This window comes from Halictus rubicundus, chromosome 7, assembly GCF_050948215.1.
Source record: "Halictus rubicundus isolate RS-2024b chromosome 7, iyHalRubi1_principal, whole genome shotgun sequence".
Lineage (NCBI taxonomy): Eukaryota > Metazoa > Arthropoda > Insecta > Hymenoptera > Halictidae > Halictus > Halictus rubicundus.
Genome location: NC_135155.1, coordinates 4925265 through 4944896, shown reverse-complemented (window position 1 = coordinate 4944896; position 19632 = coordinate 4925265). Strand labels below are relative to the sequence as shown.

Genomic DNA, 19632 nt, shown 5'->3' with positions numbered 1-19632 from the left:
TAGTGAAAGTAGTTTGTCAGTTTTAGAGCAGTTTTAAGGCTAAAAAGATTTTATCAGAATAACAAATCCGAAACGAGCATACAACTTGTAAACATTTACCTACTTATAAACATTTTCCAAATGACTAAATTGAAAATTCAAAAGAATTTCACTTGGTAGTTTTTTAAAAATATTTGTTCGTGGAACAATGAGAATATTGGAGCATTGGTAAATCTAATTTAAATTTTATTTATTGCTACCGATAGTCAATATTGTATTATACAAGAACTGTTTTTAATTGTTTCGAAGTTGCTTTTCTGGTCGTTCTAAATGGGAGGGGAAGATAGTTTCTTGTAATAAAATGAACCGCATAGATCGCAGAACAGCCTCGATCGAAGGACAATTTGTTCTTAATAATTGGAACGGTAATAAAGCGGTAGACATTGTGTAGCTGTTTCATTGGGACGCATAAACGTGACCGTTCACGCACGGCCAACAATCAAAATAATTCTCTCGATCCGTGCAAACGTTGCCAAAACGAAAACCAGTATCGGTTTGACTGCTGGAAACACTTCTGACGTTTTCTAAATATTTGAATTTCCCACCGCAAATAGTGCGATTTCGTAAGCGCGTCGGTCCGAGCACGCTCGAAATAAAAAATGAAAAGCCGTATATTTCGACCGAAATTTTCGCTGTAAACATCCTCGCATTTAACCCATTAAGTCCCAAACAACGGAACAAGCCGATTTTTATACACCAATATACGATTGTTTATCACGTAAAGTGTACAAGCAAGACTTAAAAACTCTAATAAAAACGCGAACTCGTTAGCCGTCAATAAATTATCTGATAATAACGTAAAAGATTATGAATAATATAACTTGTACATGATTTTGTCCAAAAATATACAGATAATTTATATCTTTTTTACGTAAAAATATATGATTAGTCCAAAAATATAAAAATCGCAATATAATTGTAGATACCATGTACAAAATTTAGTAAGAACTGTATAAAAATGATTTACATTGGTCTATGATTTAAGAAAAAATTGGTTTATCACAGCAGTATAGACTATAAACCTTTGCAAATTTCAAAATACTCTAGGATCCAGGAGGAACTGATGAAAGATAAATTAAACAAATCTGGGACATTTCCTGTTATCACTGCAATAAACAGCAGTATTCGATAAGGCAAATCCACTGAAGAAATATTATAAATAAAATGTTGCATTCACGTAATAGGTATTGCAACGAGGTTTCGTTTGAATTGGTTAATGTTGCATATCTGTAACAATCTATGCGAAAGAATTGGCAATTTTTAATTTTCAGGAATTTTATGTGCGCATTAGTTTTAAGGTTTTCATTGATTCTAATAAAACGATGGTAATGATTATTCGCACAGCGGTGCGCGGTTCGATGAAATAAAAGATTAGGTACGATTCAAATTTTGAGTTCAACCTGCAACACTTCCTGTGCGATGCAGAAATCAAGTGCTTGAGCAATTAATCTATTCTTGTCAGACTTTATATGATATTATGATAACATGACGGAAACGGTTTGGGAAAGAGAAACATACATTCATGTGTTCTACGCGCGTATCCTTCCTAGAATTGCCACGAAAGTAGTGAAAAAGCGAAGCGGATGAAAAACTGTACGGTTCAAAGATAATTATAAAAAACCACGGAGAGGTTGTATTAGCACAAATTAAAAAGAGTAATCTATGGAATCACTAGGAACGAAAAAGAACCTAGAAACCTTGGCAACCTAAGACAGTGAAATTAAAAAAATTAAAATATCGATTGAATATACGATACTACATTAAACAAGTTTGTTTAACGTGTTTCTACACTAACTTTCTGTAAAAGACAATAATTTTAAGCAGAATTCAAAATCGGGGACACACTACACTCGCGACTCGCGATTCTCACATTAATGCAAAAAGACTGAAACTATTCTAATTTTCGATTTATTTCTTTTTTTTATGAAAGGTTCATCATCGTATTCGTCTCGTTTTTTAAATTAAAATGACACCAAACACGATACAATTACGATTATTATTCCTCGCGTAACGAGCGATTAAAGTCTCGCACTTGACATTTACGGTGAAGGTACACGAATTCTGCAAACGTCAAGTCCGAAAATTGAATCGCTTATTACGCGAGTAATTATGATCGCAATCAGGTCGTGTTTGGTGCCATTTTAACCAGAAAAACGAGACAAATACGATAGTACAAGTTTCACCGACGAAAAACTAAAAATAAGGATTTTTTAATTTTGAAGGCTAAGCTGGTCCGAGTCCTTTGACGTTTGCCGAAACTCGGTCCCTCTTTCTCTTTCAATCGCTATATTACCCTACGTTCGACAATCTACAAAGAATGTATAGAACAGTGAATTCTCGATATATGTCACCAACATGGGCGTTTTCAGCGTCATGTATCGTGCAGGAGACATACCCGAGCCGTGTTACGAGGCCTCTCGTGCTTCGTGGCCCCTCACGGGGTATACTCCGCGGTAGTGGGGGTAATTCCGCGACGTTTATCGTCCAGGCTCTGGCGACATATATAGAGAAATCACTGTACCTCTTCTAGAACTGTCGCCCGGCGGACCCAAAAACATTTGGGTGCATATATCGAGACATTACTGTACATATTGATGCACAAAGTTGATTCGAAAGAATTTAGTGGAACAACAAAGTCTCCGTATTGGTTCCGTCTGCGTGTTGGTTTATTAAGAATATGTCGCAGCCTGACTTTTCCACTTTTCGAGTTTCCGTGAAGGGAACTTGGTTGGATCTCGAAGTTTTCTAGTTCACTTCCGAAGGTGGAGTTCACATTTTCACTTTGCTTATTTCCAATGGTGATTGGTCAATGGGATGCGCCAAGTTTCAGACACAGGATATTTGATGGCGGTGGGAGCCAAGAGTTCTCGAAGAATTGTAATTTATGGGACGAATGTTTGTCAACTATTGATCGAGCTTGCATCCTATTCCCGAGGATACAAAAATTTAACGCTAACCGTACCACAAATGACCAGTTTCACATTTGATCTTATGCAATTAATCGAAATTACCAAAGATGCTTCTATATCAGAAATTTTTAATTCAATTTATTTATTCAAGCACATATTGTTACAAAAATTGCGAGGAATCTAAGTACATTCAGTCGTGTAATTTTTATAAAACAACATGTACCATTTTGTGTTCTGTACGGTTAACAAACCACACTAAATAAAATTTAACGCAATTTTCGAGAAATTTAATGTTAATGGGAAAATCGAATAATCAACTTCAAGAATTTTTATTGCTTCGATCCTACAAGCTATACGAATGATTTCTGTGCAGAGCGATTCTGTAGACTCTCCAGAATACAACGGTGTACTCTTTTGTAACATTATAAATATTTAACAAGCTGAAAAGACGCTTTTAACGCACCAATTGTCTCGAACAGTGCTCAATTTGTTTTGAAAATGAAAGGTCTGACTCAAAATCTAATTATACCGCACGATAGAGCGCACCTTCTGCCTTCAGAAACTGTCAATGAAAATTAGGAAGCAGATATTATTTTCGATTAACAAAATCAAATATTTATGGTCTAAAAATAAATACTAAGTAATAAGGACTTAAAATATACTGTAATTAGAGAATGCTGCACAAATGAAAATTGTAATTTCAGAAATATATAAAATGTTATGAAATATGACAGAGTTTTGTCGAAAATGTTTACGAAGATGCTATATACTGTTGGATTTTTAAGGCTCGCTCGCATTAATGTACTCTCACTCTCCCGTAAATCGAAAACACCTTGTTATCATTCCCGGGACAGTAAAAGCTTCGCCGCTATAACAACATTTGATATTTGCATATTTTGTTTCTGTAATGGAACGACCATGTCAAAAACCGCTATTTCAAGGGAAGCAAATTTTTGAAAGGGTATAATGTTTCAGCAATAAATTAACGGTGCAACGTTATTCGAACTGAGCACATTAATCATGAGAATGTTTATATTTTTATAACATTTTTAAGACCTTGCTAGCCGAAAGAGATATCGATTTGTATTCTAATTAAAGCCTTCGATTTTAACCTGCGGAAAGTGCCCCAATAACAAGCCAATACTTTCAGTAGAAAAAATTAAAAACCGAACCACTTATTGATTTACCTTATACGTTCCACAGTTTTTTATTTGATTGCTATCTTTACTTCAAATACCTGAAGAGACGAACAACGAGAATGAGAAGCTTGAAGCTTTAAAATGACTCCAAGGATTCATCTTTGTACCATTATTTGTAACGAAATTATCACAGTTTAAATATCAACAATTTCTCGAGAATGATACATTTAGTTCTCAAATACTTTTTGGATCCACTGTGATCTTGGTAGTGAATACATACAGGGTGTTCATTTGAGAACTTTCCAGCCGAATATCTCGAAAAGTATGAAAGATATTAAAAAAGTGTAAAACACGTGTCCAAGGACTTCGTAGGGGAAAGAGGGGGCAGTATCAGTTTTTTATTTGGGTGGCGTTTTCGAAGGTCAACTTTGTTGTTCCAAATGGGAACCTATATTTTTTATTATGGGATCTTATTGTACGTAAAAAGACCAGCAATTTTCGTAGGATACTTTTTTTTATCCGCGCAATAGTTTCGGAGATATTTCAAGAGAAATTGAAGAGAAATTTTCAAAATGTTCTCCGTTGTTTTCTAAACAATAATATAGACGATTCTCAAATTCTGAACGAACATTTTTGGAGGTGTCTGTTGGAATAGCTCTACATTCCTGTACAATTTTGCGACGCAAATCGTTGGCGCTTTCTGGTTGTGTTTTATAAACAACAGACTTTAAGTGTCCCCACAAAAAGAAGTCGAATGGAGTTAGATCTGGTGATCTTGGTGGCCACTGGATAACATAGTGGGAATCGATTGTTTAACCACTGGCGAACTGGTAACGTGTAATGCGGGGGAGCACCATCATGTTGGAAGTACAAAAGTTCTTTATTTAACAAAAAATTGCCGTTTTCATCTCTTTGGTTTTCAAGACTTTCTGTCATAAGTGGATCAATGATGTCGTTCAGTAAATTTAAATACAGATTGACACTGTTGGAAAAACAGAGGATCTATAATAGCATTTCCTACAATGCCTGCCCAAACATTTATTTCTTCCTGCCATTAAGTATTACTTTCTCTAATAAGATGTGGATTTTCGTCACTCGAATAACGACAGTTATGACGATTTACAGCATCGTTTAAGAAAAAAGTGCATTCGTCGCTGAAACAAATGTTTTTAATTAGATTAGGAGTGAAGTTGATCATATTAGTTAATTTCTCAAAAAACTCACTCCGCCTGTCAAAGCCATCTTCCAATAACTTTTGATGCAACTGCATCTTATAAGGATGAAACCTGTTATGTTTAAGTAATTTGTTCACAAATCTCACTGATACACCAGTTACCATTGCAACTTGTCGAATTGAACTAGTAGGATTCACAGTAAACTATCCTCTAATTTCGATTTGATCAGTTTCTTTTATGAATTTTGGCTGGTTTTTTTTTAATTTGTCACCGATCCTGTTTCCTTAAACTTTGCAACTAATTGTAACACGTACGTGTGAGAAACATGTGTATCAGGATGTCTCTCATTAAACGTAGCAGCAGTTCGACGAGCACACTCGTCAGCTCCGTAAATAAAAATTATTTCTACTCGTTTTTCTAAAGAATACACCATTTTATACAATTAATTGTACTACGACATAGTATCTCTTATTACGAGTATTCACACTTGACGAAATAGTACAATCTCATATTGGAAGACAGACAACATGTTAGTACAACTGGAAAACATCAACGATTTGCGTGAAAGAATTTTACACAATAATATGCCTCGCTCTGCTCCTCTTTAAATACCGCCGAAACTAGTGCGCGGATAAAAAAAAGTATCCTACGAAAATTGCTGATCTTTTTACGTACAATAAGATTCCATAATAAAAAATATAGGTTTCCATTTGAAAAAACAAAGTTGACCTTCAAATGACCTTGAAATCGCCACCCAAATATAAAACTGATACTGCCCCCCTCTTTTCCCCTCGAAGTCCTTGGTCACGTGTTTTACACTTTTTTTAGTATCTTTCATACTTTTCGAGATATTCGGCTGGACAGTTCTCAAATGAACACCCTGTACATCATAGATCATTAGAGTATCTGATCATTTCAGTGAAATTAAAACAAACGTTTGCGGTATCTTCGGGCCATAAAGGGTTAATAGAGATTAAAAGCCTACAGCGTTCTACAAGCACAAAACGTTGAAACAGGTCGTTCCTGAAACCGATTGGGGTGTGTAATCGCCCGAAAGGAGATTAATCTGCACAAACCAGGATGAAGGATTGTGGTCGGTACTATTTAGCGCAAATTTGTCATGCAATACCTTTGCCGTTCATCAGAGACGGGCTATTGGTAAACACGACCAATTTATTGTACAGGGTGACACAGGACGGACAGTACACCCCTGGCAAAAGGCATTCGTCTGAACACTATAAAACTTCGTCTTTATAACTGTAATATTTTTATAAACTTTTTCCCGGAGGTTGTACTCCAATGTTTCACATATTTTCGAAGGCTTTTCTCGCAATTTTAGAAAAATTCAGCTGAAGTTATTAACTTCAGCTTTATTCTTGCGCATTTGCTTGACACTTTGAAAGGCGATGACCAATTTTTGTTGTTGAAAAGCAATTAAATGCTGCTACAAAAATGAATCCATATTTAATACGTCCCTGGCTATAATCGATATCAAAGGGAAGGAAAAATATTGAAAATTTAATACAAAACTTTGATTATTTCACATTTTTGTGTGCTGTCAAGAGACTGCTAAAAAATTAGAAAAACGTTTATTTTTCAATAATTGTGGTACGAGTACGATAAAAAGTGCATTATTTCATATTTGCTAATTGAACCCGAGCCCCCATTATGTCAACATTTTTCTGAAATTTCTTTAATGCTCCTACCATGGTTCTTTAACGTATACGCAACATTATTTTTCATTTTTAATACACGTTCAAATAATTCTTTCAACAATCTCATTACAACTATCCAATTTTTTGCTCTTAGAATTGCTAGTTCCCACAAATTTGATTACAAAACTGCTTTTCGACATGAAACTGCGCACGCATCTTTCGAGATCATTGTTTGTCGAAGACAACTAAAATTGTATTCGTTTTTCTCTTGCTTGCAAACCAGTGTACCGCGCGACTGCAATATTTGTCCAGAGATACAACGCATGTTTATATCACATATAGACAAAGTGTTCAACAAGTTTCATGCTTTATTTATTCATCATTAGAACAGTTCTACCGGGCTGTCGTTTCCTCAGCAAATAAGATCACAGCGTATCAGTTTTCAGCATGGTCCGCGCGTATCCATGGTATTTCAATTTTCCGTCGATTTTCTTTGCTTGCTGTGTAAATCGAATGACTCAACGTTTCTCGGTTAAATGTAGCGAAACGAATCGTTTGAAACGTGCTCCGTTCCTGGATCGTAATTGAGTCATGCTTGCAGTGGTTCATGAGCACCGACGAGAATCCACAGATCAATTAGGTGGCACTCTAATTTTCGTAGAGCTGCAATTTTCTCGCTCATTTCTGGTCATAATCGCGCGATTTCTATAACCGGTGATAAATTCGTGAAAATTTTCCTGCTTCTCGCCGGGAACATGATCTCTGCGCGATGGACACGTTCCTGAAGAGCACGTGTAAAAATATATATGGTACCTATTAAGTTCTGTCTGAAACTAGTGAATAATTTACAGTTTTAGCATAAGATTATATTAAATTATATATTATTATTATTAGACTGTGGATTTTATGCATTTGTGGGAAAAAAATGAGTAGGTAAAATTTTAAGCAGCGAAGAGATCACAAAAATTTAAGGATGTCGTTACATTAATTTTAATTTTGTACAATTTTTAAAGAGTGGAAGATATTTGTATTTAGCTCCCCTTTCTTACAATCAATGTGGAAAATATTTATTTTGCATAAAGATCCGCAGTCTAATTATTATATATTATATTATATAAAATTGTATTACAGCGAACAAGGGAGTTCTTGCCAAAACCAAATAACAATAATATATTGTATCTATGGAAAAATGGTTCCGGTCTTTAAAAAATCAGCAAAATTAGTTTAATTTGAGTTTCGTCTCTGTAAGAAATTTGAGAAACACTGCATAAGCACCTGGACTTCGGTGTACATATTTCTATTTTCGAGTCACGTTTAATTTCTACCGCATGAAATACGATCGAGGCTCGTAGAACAAAGGTGGCATATAAAAATTTGGACTATTCATGGATTTGCGGGATGTCTAAGCCAAGTACACGTCTGAGAATGTTTGAAAAATTGTGTTAAGTATCGGTACGCAAATTACCATTTTTATAAAAATATAGTGACGTGAATGTTGTTCGATGGAAAACTAGAAATAACTATCATCTTTTCTCGTAAAGGCTTTGAGAAATCAATGATACGCTGAAAATTGGAGTAAACGATTTTTATGAAAATTTAGGGACTTTTGTACTGTTTCTATGGAAACTAGATTAGAAATAATTGCCCCCTTTCCCGTTGAAGACTGGGAAATTAAAAATACCGTTAATCGTTTCTTGTCGCCTTCGTTTTTTAATTTTCCGCGCACCGGCATATTCTATGAATAAAACGCGGGAAAAGAACAAACGCCAAGTGGAAGAGAAAATTAGTGGACTGCGGGGATTTGAATCGAAATGGAAACAAAAGTGGATTTCCGCGGGTAGATTTCACTATTTGCACTGTAGCGATAAGAATGAAACTCCCGATGGTTAATATTCAACGACTGAAAATTTCACATCTCTGTATCAATTTATTTCTCGAAATGGGAGCGAGCGTCGCACTCTGCGAGGATTATCTAAACGTTCTGACTTGAAAAAGTTTGATCAGAAATTCATTAATTTGATGAAATTTTTCATCGAAATATCAGGATTATAGTTCGCACTGTCTTCGTGAAACTGAAGAGTTACCGATACCGGGCTATTACATTTTTCTTAGTTTAGAAAACCAGCGGTGTAACAAGATGAAAAAAAATGTGAGTACGCCGATAAATTTGGAAAGTCAGGGGGAAGTAAAGAGAGATTTTTTCACGGGAGTTCGTGAACCGAATTTCCTTATCGAGCACCGTGCAAGCACGTGAAATCTTTGCTCGGTTGTTGGCACGCTGCCAGCAAAAAGGAAGCCTGCTATCGAATCGACTTATTTCCACGGCGAGCCTCCGTTACGTTCCTGTTTTACGGATCGAAAATAACACCGATAGCGTAAACATTGGCACATTATAATCAACGCGAAGTATCGCTACTATCGGAAGGTGTGCGCCATCCCACGCGGCATTTATTGAAAATTATCAACGCAGCTAAATAATCCAAGACATTGATATCGTGTCGCGTCGAATCTTTTCCCTTTTTCCTTCGACGAAGTCAACGATCGTTCATTCGCGATTTTTCCTGTGCGAAAGATAATAATCAATCGAACGTAAACTACACATTTATACTTTATTGCAAATTACAAATTTTCTGCATCAATTCGGGGAAACTATATCGAAATATGTCTTTCCTCCTTTAACAATTTTGATCATTTGAAAATAGTCATGTTACTGATTTCTGTTAACAATTGGTGTAGATTTGTGCCTAGTCATTTTTATTATAGAGTGCGGACATCGAAATGTGTCTTTCCTTTTTTAACAATTTTGATCATTTGAAAATAGTCACGTTCCCGATTTCTTTTAACAATTGGTGTAGATTTCTGCCTAATCAGTTTTATTATAGAGTGCGGACATCGAAATATGTCTTTCCTTCCTTAACAATTTTGATCATTTGAAAATAGTCATGTTCCACATTTTCTGTTAACAATTGGTGCAGATTTGTGCCTAATCATTTTTATTATAGATTGCGTACATTGAAATATGTCTTTCCTTCCTTAACAATTTTGATCATTTGAAAATAGTCATGTTCCACATTTCTGTTAACAATTGGTGCAGATTTGTGCCTAATAATTTTTATTATAGAGTGCGGACATCGAAATATGTCTTTCCTTCCTTAACAATTTTGATCATTTGAAAATAGTCATGTTCCACATTTCTGTTAACAATTGGTGCAGATTTGTGCCTAATCATTTTTATTATAGAGTGCGGACATCGAAATATGTCTTTCCTTCCTTAACAATTTTGATCATTTGAAAATAGTCATGTTCCACATTTCTGTTAACAATTGGTGTAGATTTGTACTTAATCATTTTTATTGTAGATTGCGGGTCTTTATGCAAAATAAAATTTTTCTACTTCAACTGCAATCTATAGCAATAAAATATCCAATATATATCCAACATTATTGTTGGTATCGTTTGTAGTTTCAGAGAGAGTCGAATCCATTTAAACGGGACACCCTGTATACCTTTAGAATTTACGCAATATAGTTTGAATGTGTCATATCGCGATGAAGAGAAAATTGACCCATCTTTTTCGGGAGATCGTCACGGTATTTTCTACAGATTAACAACGTAATAGTTGGTGATTTATACTTGATACTAGCATGTTCAAACAATTTGACTTAGACAAATAGTGAACGCTTCTTGGTACATCGGAGATGAGAACATGCTTCAGCGATCTAGCGTAATAATAGCACCAATTCAACAGGAAATAATTTGCTTTGCTAAAAACACACAAACGGAATAAATGTTGATACTGACACAACAATTTTGCCTCGTTGCAAGTCAGTTTGCAGATTATTACGAAGAAAGCATTTCGTAATCCTCTTAACATAAACAACTACTAAATATATACGTTTATATTCTGCACATTGCAAATTTTGCGATTTTGTTTGTTTGTTTTTTTTTTTGTATTTCTCTAGGACTGTGTTGCAGTATGATATACAATGGCACTACATAGATTGCGGAATTTAGGCATTAATGACAACAAACGAATAGATGAAATTTAAAACAGTATGTCAATATATTGCTTTGACCTTGTTCAAATCGTTAGAGGAGAAAAGAAAATTCCACGTGGTGGCTGTTCCTTCGAAAAGACGCCAACAGCTTCAATTTTGCATAAAGTTTCACAGTCTAGTGATAAACAAAAAATAAAACAGAATCGGTGGGATTAAAGTGTAAACATGTTGCGCAATTATTTAATAGGATTGCATGGGGGTAAACTATTTTTTCCGCTAAATGAGGCCCCTATTTTTATCCGCTGTCTATATTTAAATGTCCCATTTATAATAATAGTAAAATTAAATCCATCTTCAATTTTACGAATTTTATCGTTCTATGTTCATAATCACTAGCACATTAAATGTGGAGGTAATAACGACAGGGGTGGGTCCAGCCCTTTTTAATTCTTTGACCTGATCTTTCCGACCTCGTACTGACCTTTTTGAAAGGTAAAGCACCATACGCAAAATACCTGTGGAATTACCGGCGATCGATTTCCTTTAAACTTTGCACATTAGCAGCCCTGTGTGGATGACATCGATTCCACGCAATAACTTTTTTATCGGGTTCCATGGGGAAGGGGCGTGCTTTGAAGTACGTATTTTGCGAGAGCTATCAAGCTCTGTAACTTTTGATAAAAAGAAGACACCGAGTCCGCAACTTCCATAGAAAAATCACTAAAACTTTCTCTCAATATATCAAGTCGAGATCATAAATAATGTCTGCCGTAATATATCGACTTTATGCATTTATGACACAAATGGACAGGTGTAATTTAAAACAGTGATAACATTAGAAGAATTTATTAAATCTATTAAATATATTATGAAAGAAAATTATTTTCTATTTCACTCCAGTTTGTAGCAATTGAAATAGAAAATTTTTATTTTGCATAAAGATCCGCAGTCTATCAATCATCTACAATAACAGCAGTAACTATAAAGGGCGAGACCCCCGTTTTATGTGAACTCGAATGTCTCTGAAGTTATTAATAATATCGAAAAAAGGTTTCAACCAAAAGTTATATGGTTTCGAGAGGGCACAATTCTTTGTTACTGGTTTTTCTGTAGGTGGAGGAGTAGAGGGCATGCAAAGGTCACTTTCAATTCTCTTAATAATACGATGTATTTCATTATTCCCCATAGAAAATGATTAACCATCTTATATCGAAAAACCATTAGTTCAGCTGACATTTTAATTCTTCTAAAAAGTTCTTTTTCTGCAAATAATGCATAAAAATCCGCAGTTATGGTGTACACTCTTAATTGAATTTTATAGTTTTTCAGAAATGCAAATAAGTCATGGACAATTTCATATGCATTTTGCACAGTATCGTTTCGCAATATTGGTATTTAACGCCGAGCGCTAGATGCGACTGGCAGACATTGCCTTACGATATTAACAAAATTGCATTCGTTTGGATATCTATTTCGATGGAGAAGTTTATTAAAAAATTTTCTCACGAAAACATGTTTATAATTTGAATATTTCTAGAAATATATTTCTAGGAGTATTTTGACTGATCCAGTAGATCTAGTGTTAAAATGGCCGAAAATATTAAACACACATTGCAGTCGACGCAATTGCGTTTATTGGCCGCGTTGATCCGAAAATTTGGTCGCGCAGTGTGCGCGGGAAAACTGCGCCCGGAAAATTGATTTCGCAAAAACGCCGAAGAGTCAATTCTGGAAGGGTCCTGCACGGTTAAGTGGATAACCCTGTACCCTCCACTAGCGATAGGATTGAAGCTAATCTTATCGGGACAAGTCCCGAACCATGAAATTCGTTCGCAATCGGCTCGCGCCTGATTCACCGAGTAATTTCGCAAAAAGTGTTCCTGTACAGCTCGTCCCAAAATATTGGGTCAACCAGATCATGCACCCATACAAACATAAACGAGTGAAGGTGACCTTCACCATTTTACGAATTCAGGTTTCCGTTTATACGATATCAAAGGTTTACCTTTTACGAGACACGGATTAAGAGGTCACGCCTAGTTAACAATCTCAAAACAATTTTTATGAAACTTTATCAGAAAAAATTAATGGACACTTTTAAACAAGAGTGCCTGAATATTTCATTAAGTTTTATTTTATTTTTCTTCTATTAACCTGCTAGGAATATTGTCCACTGAATTGTTTAAAGTTTCGTTTGGAATATTCTTTGGAAGATTCTTTGCTTAAGATTAATCGGGTTCAGATCGGAGCTCAATATCAATCTTGAAATCCATGAAAATCTTGAAACTACATTTTCATGCGAGCAGCTGAATGTGTCGAAGCGTTGTCTTGTTGGAAAATTGTATTCTTGTCTTCTATTTCAGTTGTGAAAGGCAATAATTCGTCACGTAACATCTCCACAGAATATTCTACCGGATATAATCCGTTTTTCTTTTCTCAGATCATGCCAATAGTACCGGAAACCGTCAGTACGTCTATTTTGCCTCAATGCGCCATATTAACTTTTAAAAAGTTATTTCATTTTTCAATGCTTTTTCCTGCGAATTTCAATCTAGCCAATTTTTGCAAATATTTCTGTTATTTTAATTTTTCGGATTGTGAAGCACATTGGTCATTGGAATTTTCAACACTAAGTTTTCAGAAATTCTTAGCGATACTCTGCTGCGAGTTACCGGAGATTAATAAATTTTCAAATTCACGCTATTTTTAGACATTTGATATATAAAATAATTTGACTAAATCGTTCGCTCGAAGACAACGGATCAGTATCAACGAGCTCTGAAGATCAACCGAGTCTATAAATATTAACAGGCCTGAGAGTCACGTTTTGCAACATTCAACGGACACAATTACTAGACTGATTACTAGACTGCAGATTTTATGCATTTATGACAAAAATGGGTAAGTACAATTTAAAGCAGTGGACATATTAGAAAGATTTAAGGGCACCAGCGTATTGGTTTTAGCTTAACAAAATAATTAAAAGAAGAAAGAAATTTTTACTTCGCTCCTGTGTTCTGCAATCAATGTAAATATTTTTTATTTTGCATAAAGATCCGCAATCTACAGATTACATATAAAAGTACAGTGAATTCTCGATATATGTCAACAACACGGGTCTCGCCAGCGTCGTGTAACGTCCAGGAGACACGCCCGAGCCGTGTTATGTTTACACTCCTCGGCCTCCTCGGCCTCTACAGCTTCGAATACTCCGCGGTGGTGGGGATAATTCCGCGACGTTTATCATCGAGGCCATGGCGACATATATAGAGAAATCGCAAACATACAGGCATGTACAGCGGTTTCTCGGAAATGTTAAAAAAATCATACGGAAAATGTGCTCGAGTTTGGATTTAGGTCGATGTCAAGCTATTTGTGCTAAAAAAAATTCGCCATAATGTGATTCGCGATGGTGCTAACTCTGAATGAGTCTCTTAACCGGTGTATCGCGTTTTGTGGTTTACAACACGTCAGTCTCCGTTCAGATGGAAGCCAGGACACTAAAAAAAAAAAAAAAACGCACGTGCTTGCCAAAACTCGTAGTAATAAATCAAGCCCTAGACCCTGACCCCAGTGCCAATTCATCAACAGCTGAAAAATACTGTTTCTCTACGAGTTCTCGAAACAATGCTCTCCAGTCGTCCGCGTTATAAACTCGTGGTTATAAGTGGTTTCGTTCACCTGGTCTCCCGACTTTCATGAGATTTACATATAAAAAAAATTCTAAAAATAGTATCCAATGCATAAGCTTTTCCAATGGCCAACATTCACATCCAGAGAATGAAAATTCCCGCGAAAATTAGAATTGCAAACAATTTTTTAGTTATTCTGGAACGCATTATTTTATAGAGAAAGGGCTCGAATATACCTGTTGTTCTTTAATACTGATACTTTATTCATCATCGGTAGACTGTGGGCTTTTATACAAAATAAAAATTGTCTGCATCAGTTACAACAAAGAGGACCTAAACAGAAATTTGTTTCCTCCTCTAATAATTCTTCTAAACTGAAAATACTGTATCGATATTTTGAAATCCTTCTAATCGTCTAATCGTCATTAAATAAAAAACTAATTTGCGAATAATGAAGTAATAGTGTATTCATTTATGAAACGTATCTGCTCGATTAATGTTTTACCATATCAATGGAAAATGCGTTTCTTAAAACCAATTGGAAAATAAAAATAAATCAGACTCAGAATAGTCTGATATATTCAGACTATAAATTTAGACAGAAATACAATTTTTGAAGTGAATGGTATTTATCTTTGAAAAAAGCATTTCAGAGCACAACAAAGGTATGACACTCCATAAAGGTATGACAATCCTAGTAGAAGCCGGAAGAAACATATCTACCGACGATAAAGCACTCTCATTTTCTTTCTTTCCATTTAGTCGCGAAATTCAGCTTATTACTTGAAGACCCTGAACCGGAATTCCCCAGCGAAGAGTTGTCAATCGATTGATTTGATTTTTTGCACTCTCGTATCGGTTCTCTGTTCAATACTAACAAAACAATTCATTTTTAGTGGTAAAATTTTTCGTAGAAACACGAGTTTTTCCTTCAAAATAACACCGTTTATTGAATTCTTTCATTTCTTGACTTAAAAAGAGGTTCATGACAAAAGCATACTCGTAAAGCACAGGCATATACATTCAATTTCTGAGAAAGGGAAAAATGCAGCACATGCTACACTGCACGGCTGCACCTAAGTCTTCAAAGACTCCATTATGCCCTCCCTTTTCGACTGAAAAAAATTTCAGTTCCTTGACTAGCGTAAGGCACTAGCTCCAAAATAAAAAAACAAATTGGTCCGATACACCAGTCACAATAAATGCCCAAAAACTAATTTTCCACAAACTCACGCCTTAATGACTACTTGTTCTTGCAAATAACGTCGTCAACGGACTAAAATGAAAAATGCAAAGGTGTTGTGACTTTCAATATTTGTGCCACTGAATTGTATAGTTCATTTTTTAATTTCAAACACGGCATGTATACAGGGTGTCCCACGTAACACTTCTCACGATTTTTCAAGTACTTGCGATAATCTGACGAACAAATATTTTCAATAAAAGTTGATCAGTTTTCGATTGGCTATACATTGCAATAAAAAAAAGTTCGACAAAAATTTTTTTTTTTAGTATTGTCAAGGTCACCTTCATTTTTTCAAATAACACTGTATTTTTGACTTAAGAGTATTATAGCCTGTATCAAGACGCATTCATCGACCTAGCGTACCATGACCTTCGGATGACCTTGGAGGCAAAGAAATCAAAATTTCAACAAGAAATGACAGTGCTTGAATGGGTGATAATAACTTGTGTTTATTATCAAGATTCGAAATTATATTCAATTCAGGAACCTTGACGGAATGAAAGCAAACGATTTCGTGAAAAAGTCACATCAAATGTTCGAAATGTGAACCATGTTGTTGCAGACACAATTCCGTTCTACGTAGTAAGTTTGCATTGGTTGCTCTTACGATACTGTCGTAGCGAAGTTCTTCGCATGCTGTACGAATTCGCTGCTTTAAATGTTCCTTATTTTGTATTGGAACGGCATAAGCTATCGACTGTAAATGACCCGATAAAAAAAATCAAGTTGTGACAAAACGGGGGACGGTGGTGGCCAAGCTAGAGTTATTATCACCCGATCAAGCAGACTGTCATTTCTAGTTGAAATTTTCATTTCTTTGCCTTCAAGGTCATCCGAAGGCCATGGATTTCTGGGTCGTTGAATTCGCCTCGATACGGATTATAATACTGTTAAGTCAAAAATACAAAGTGCCATTTAAAAAAATGAAGGTGACCTTGGCAATACTAAAAAGTAATTTTTTTCGAACTCTTTTCTTATTGCAATGTATAGCCAATCGAGAACTGATCAACTTTCGTCGAAAATATTTGTTTGTCAGATTGTCGCAAGTACTTGAAAAATCGTGGAAACTGTTGCGTGCGACACCCTGTATATTTCACGAACAGTTAGTTGCTTCCCACGGCTCTCTTTTATCTATCTTTTCCGCCAAAATACAAATCACAGAACGTGGTGATTGATTAGCTCACGTATACAGCGGTGAAGCGTAGATTTTCTGCTCTCGCTATCGTTTCGTCCCGTTAGCGTGCTGCAAAATTTGCATATTTGCGTTCGTAAGAAACTTCAAAAAGAAAAAAAAAAGAGTAACAAAAACGCAAGATCTGCTATCTGTTTGTTCCGGAGTGTAGTATCCCGACTACCTGGTGTGTCATCGCTAGTTAACATTCCGTGACGCTTATCGTAAACTGATCCGCGCCCCCGATCATCGGTAATTATACGTGAGCTTGATTGGCAGCGTTTATTACACGTAAACATTTTTCCGAAATGGCGCGCCCGAGAGGCGAATTGAGAGAGGGTGTCGAAGCAACGCATCGGTAGATACGTGTGCTCAGAGAGAGCGACAGAGAAAGAAATACAGAGAGAGGGAGAGAGGGAGAGAGAGAGAGAGAGAGAGAGAGAGAGAGAGAGAGAGAGAGACGATGCTTGTAACTCCTGTCAGACAAAGAAGAACGGTAGGACGGCAGAAGGGAGGGGCAGGAAACGTGGTGAGGCGCAGTAATGGGACTAATTCGATCATCATTTGAGTGCGTGCAATCAATGTAGTCGGTGGCAATCGCTCGATCCCGTCGAATCGGGTTCCTAGCAAACTTGATCGTTCCACGGTGCAATTAATACACTCGACGAAATATTTCTGGGCAAATAATCCGCGCAAACTGCTCCGGGAACAAGAAACGCCGACGTCCTACGCTCCCGGAACACATTACCTTAATCATTTGTGTACACACGACTTCGCCGAGCGGGGGATTTACCGGAAGCAAAACAAATTTCGACAAATCCCTTAAATTTTTGTTGGTACTCCGTCTGTTCTACATTTTCCATGTTATCTGCCACGACTTCGCGCACCTAGTTCCCAGAAATCGTGACAGTTCCGAACCCATCGTGCGTCGAGCTGAATTTCTCTAAATTGCCACTGTTTCAAATTGTATTTGTAAATGAATATAAAACTGACAGCATGGTAGAATAATTCTACGTACGTATCGACCGAGTTGAAAGAAACATTCCTTTCTTGATAGAATACGTGTTCAATGTCAAACTGAAGAGCAAGTTGAAAAACAGTTAATCGTTGGACAACGAAGAATCAAGTAAAAGTCCCATGTAACGCGCAATAATATCATAATTATTTTATTCAACAACGATTAAACCCTCGCGACGCGGTGTTAAACCAAACAGATAAATATTGACTTATACACCAGTTAAACGGCTCGCGGTATTTTGATTGAACACAGTTCAGGAACTAGTAACGTGGGTGGATATCGGTGCAGTAGGGTCAACGAAATCGACGGTGTGCATGAGATCACTCGACAGATAAAAGAGTCCCTGCTTGGGAAGGATAAATAAATGGCAAAGATAAGCGGCGCACGAGCTCTCTCCCTCTCTTTCTCTCTCTCTCGAGGAGATCTGTGTGTGACTAGGTTACGAGCGTATCGTTCCCATCGCTAGTAGAGAGAGAACAAGTGTATATGTACGTAGGTATAACTGGAACAGTAATACGCGAAGGAAAAAGCAGAATAGATTGCGAGTATCGGTATAACCCAGACCTGGGATCTGGCAGGACGATCTTCTTGCTGGCGCGAGCAGCCGGGGTATCCCTGCTGTTCTCTATGGCCATCAGGTAGCTGACGTCGGCCAGCACCGCCTCGAGGTCCGCCATTTTCCTCGGTGGTCTCTAAATTTCTCGACACACCGCTGACACACCGCTTCAGCCTGGAGCTGTGTTCCTCCTGGACGACACCCTGGGGCTGGCTCCCTACAGTGGACCCGTCGTTCTCACAGTCGCAACGACGACATTCTAATCGCGAGCTTGCGTTCGGCGACACCGAAGTCCCGCGGGTCTGATGACAGCTCCGGTCGGAAATCTGCGCGCGATTTCCAACGAGGAAACGGTCGGTCTTCGAGACTATCTTTCTCTTTTCTTTCTCTCTCTCGCTCTCGCGCGCACGCTCTCTCTCTCTCTCTCTCTTTTTCTCTCTCTTTCTCTGTCAAGAGAGATCTGGCCTGGTGGGATCTGTGCTCACCCGCGCAACTGTGTTCACCGTTCACGCGGGTGACGCGACGTCATTTATCGGCGTGTTCATCACCGCGGAGACAGTCTTATCTAACTGACAACGATTGTTCTATATAGTACGGTGGAAGGCACGAGTGTCTCTATGTCTCAATCATTCACATCGGAAGAACGGAAACATCTACGCAGCGTACACCTTACCGACTGACTGCCAACGAACTCGCGAAACCTCGAGTCTGCGCGTGCAGCCGCGCGACCACGGTTTCTGTCCGATCACTGTTCACGCCTGTTTCTCTTTCACGTACATGCCGCCCTCTAGCGGCGTGCGCAACGCCGAGGGGTGCGCGCAACAGAGGTTCACTGAATTCAAGCATTTTCTCTAGTACGTTCATTGTTGGGCCCGGTCTTCGTAGATTCACGATAAGGTTGAGTGACCACGTTACCGACAAAAATAGGCGAAAAATGGTTTTACATGCAACTCAACTTTTCGTCCTTATATGAGAATATTTTTCGCCGGGAAATGGCTCGTTCGAAAGAGGAAGATTTAATCTAGCTCGCGCTGGTCATCTGCTGACGAGATTATGCAGATATTTGGTAATATAAGTGTTGGAAGTAGGCCAAA

At 37.2% G+C, this 19632-nt stretch overlaps 1 protein-coding gene across 5 annotated transcripts in view; it reads right to left on the bottom strand.

Moving 5' to 3' along the window:
• Nucleotides 1–19369, bottom strand: part of Gprk1 (G protein-coupled receptor kinase 1) — a 48762-nt gene extending 29393 nt beyond the window's left edge. For 2 of the 5 annotated variants that reach the window (XM_076790602.1, XM_076790604.1), the window contains exon 1: nucleotides 18547–19368. In XM_076790602.1, the coding sequence (XP_076646717.1) occupies nucleotides 18547–18659 (113 nt within the window). In that variant the 5' untranslated portion in view covers nucleotides 18660–19368. Of the gene's footprint in view, nucleotides 1–18546 lie in introns of all 5 variants that reach the window. The other 3 variants (XM_076790607.1, XM_076790606.1, XM_076790603.1) reach the window with 2 other exon arrangements.
• Nucleotides 19370–19632: the final 263 nt, after the last annotated feature.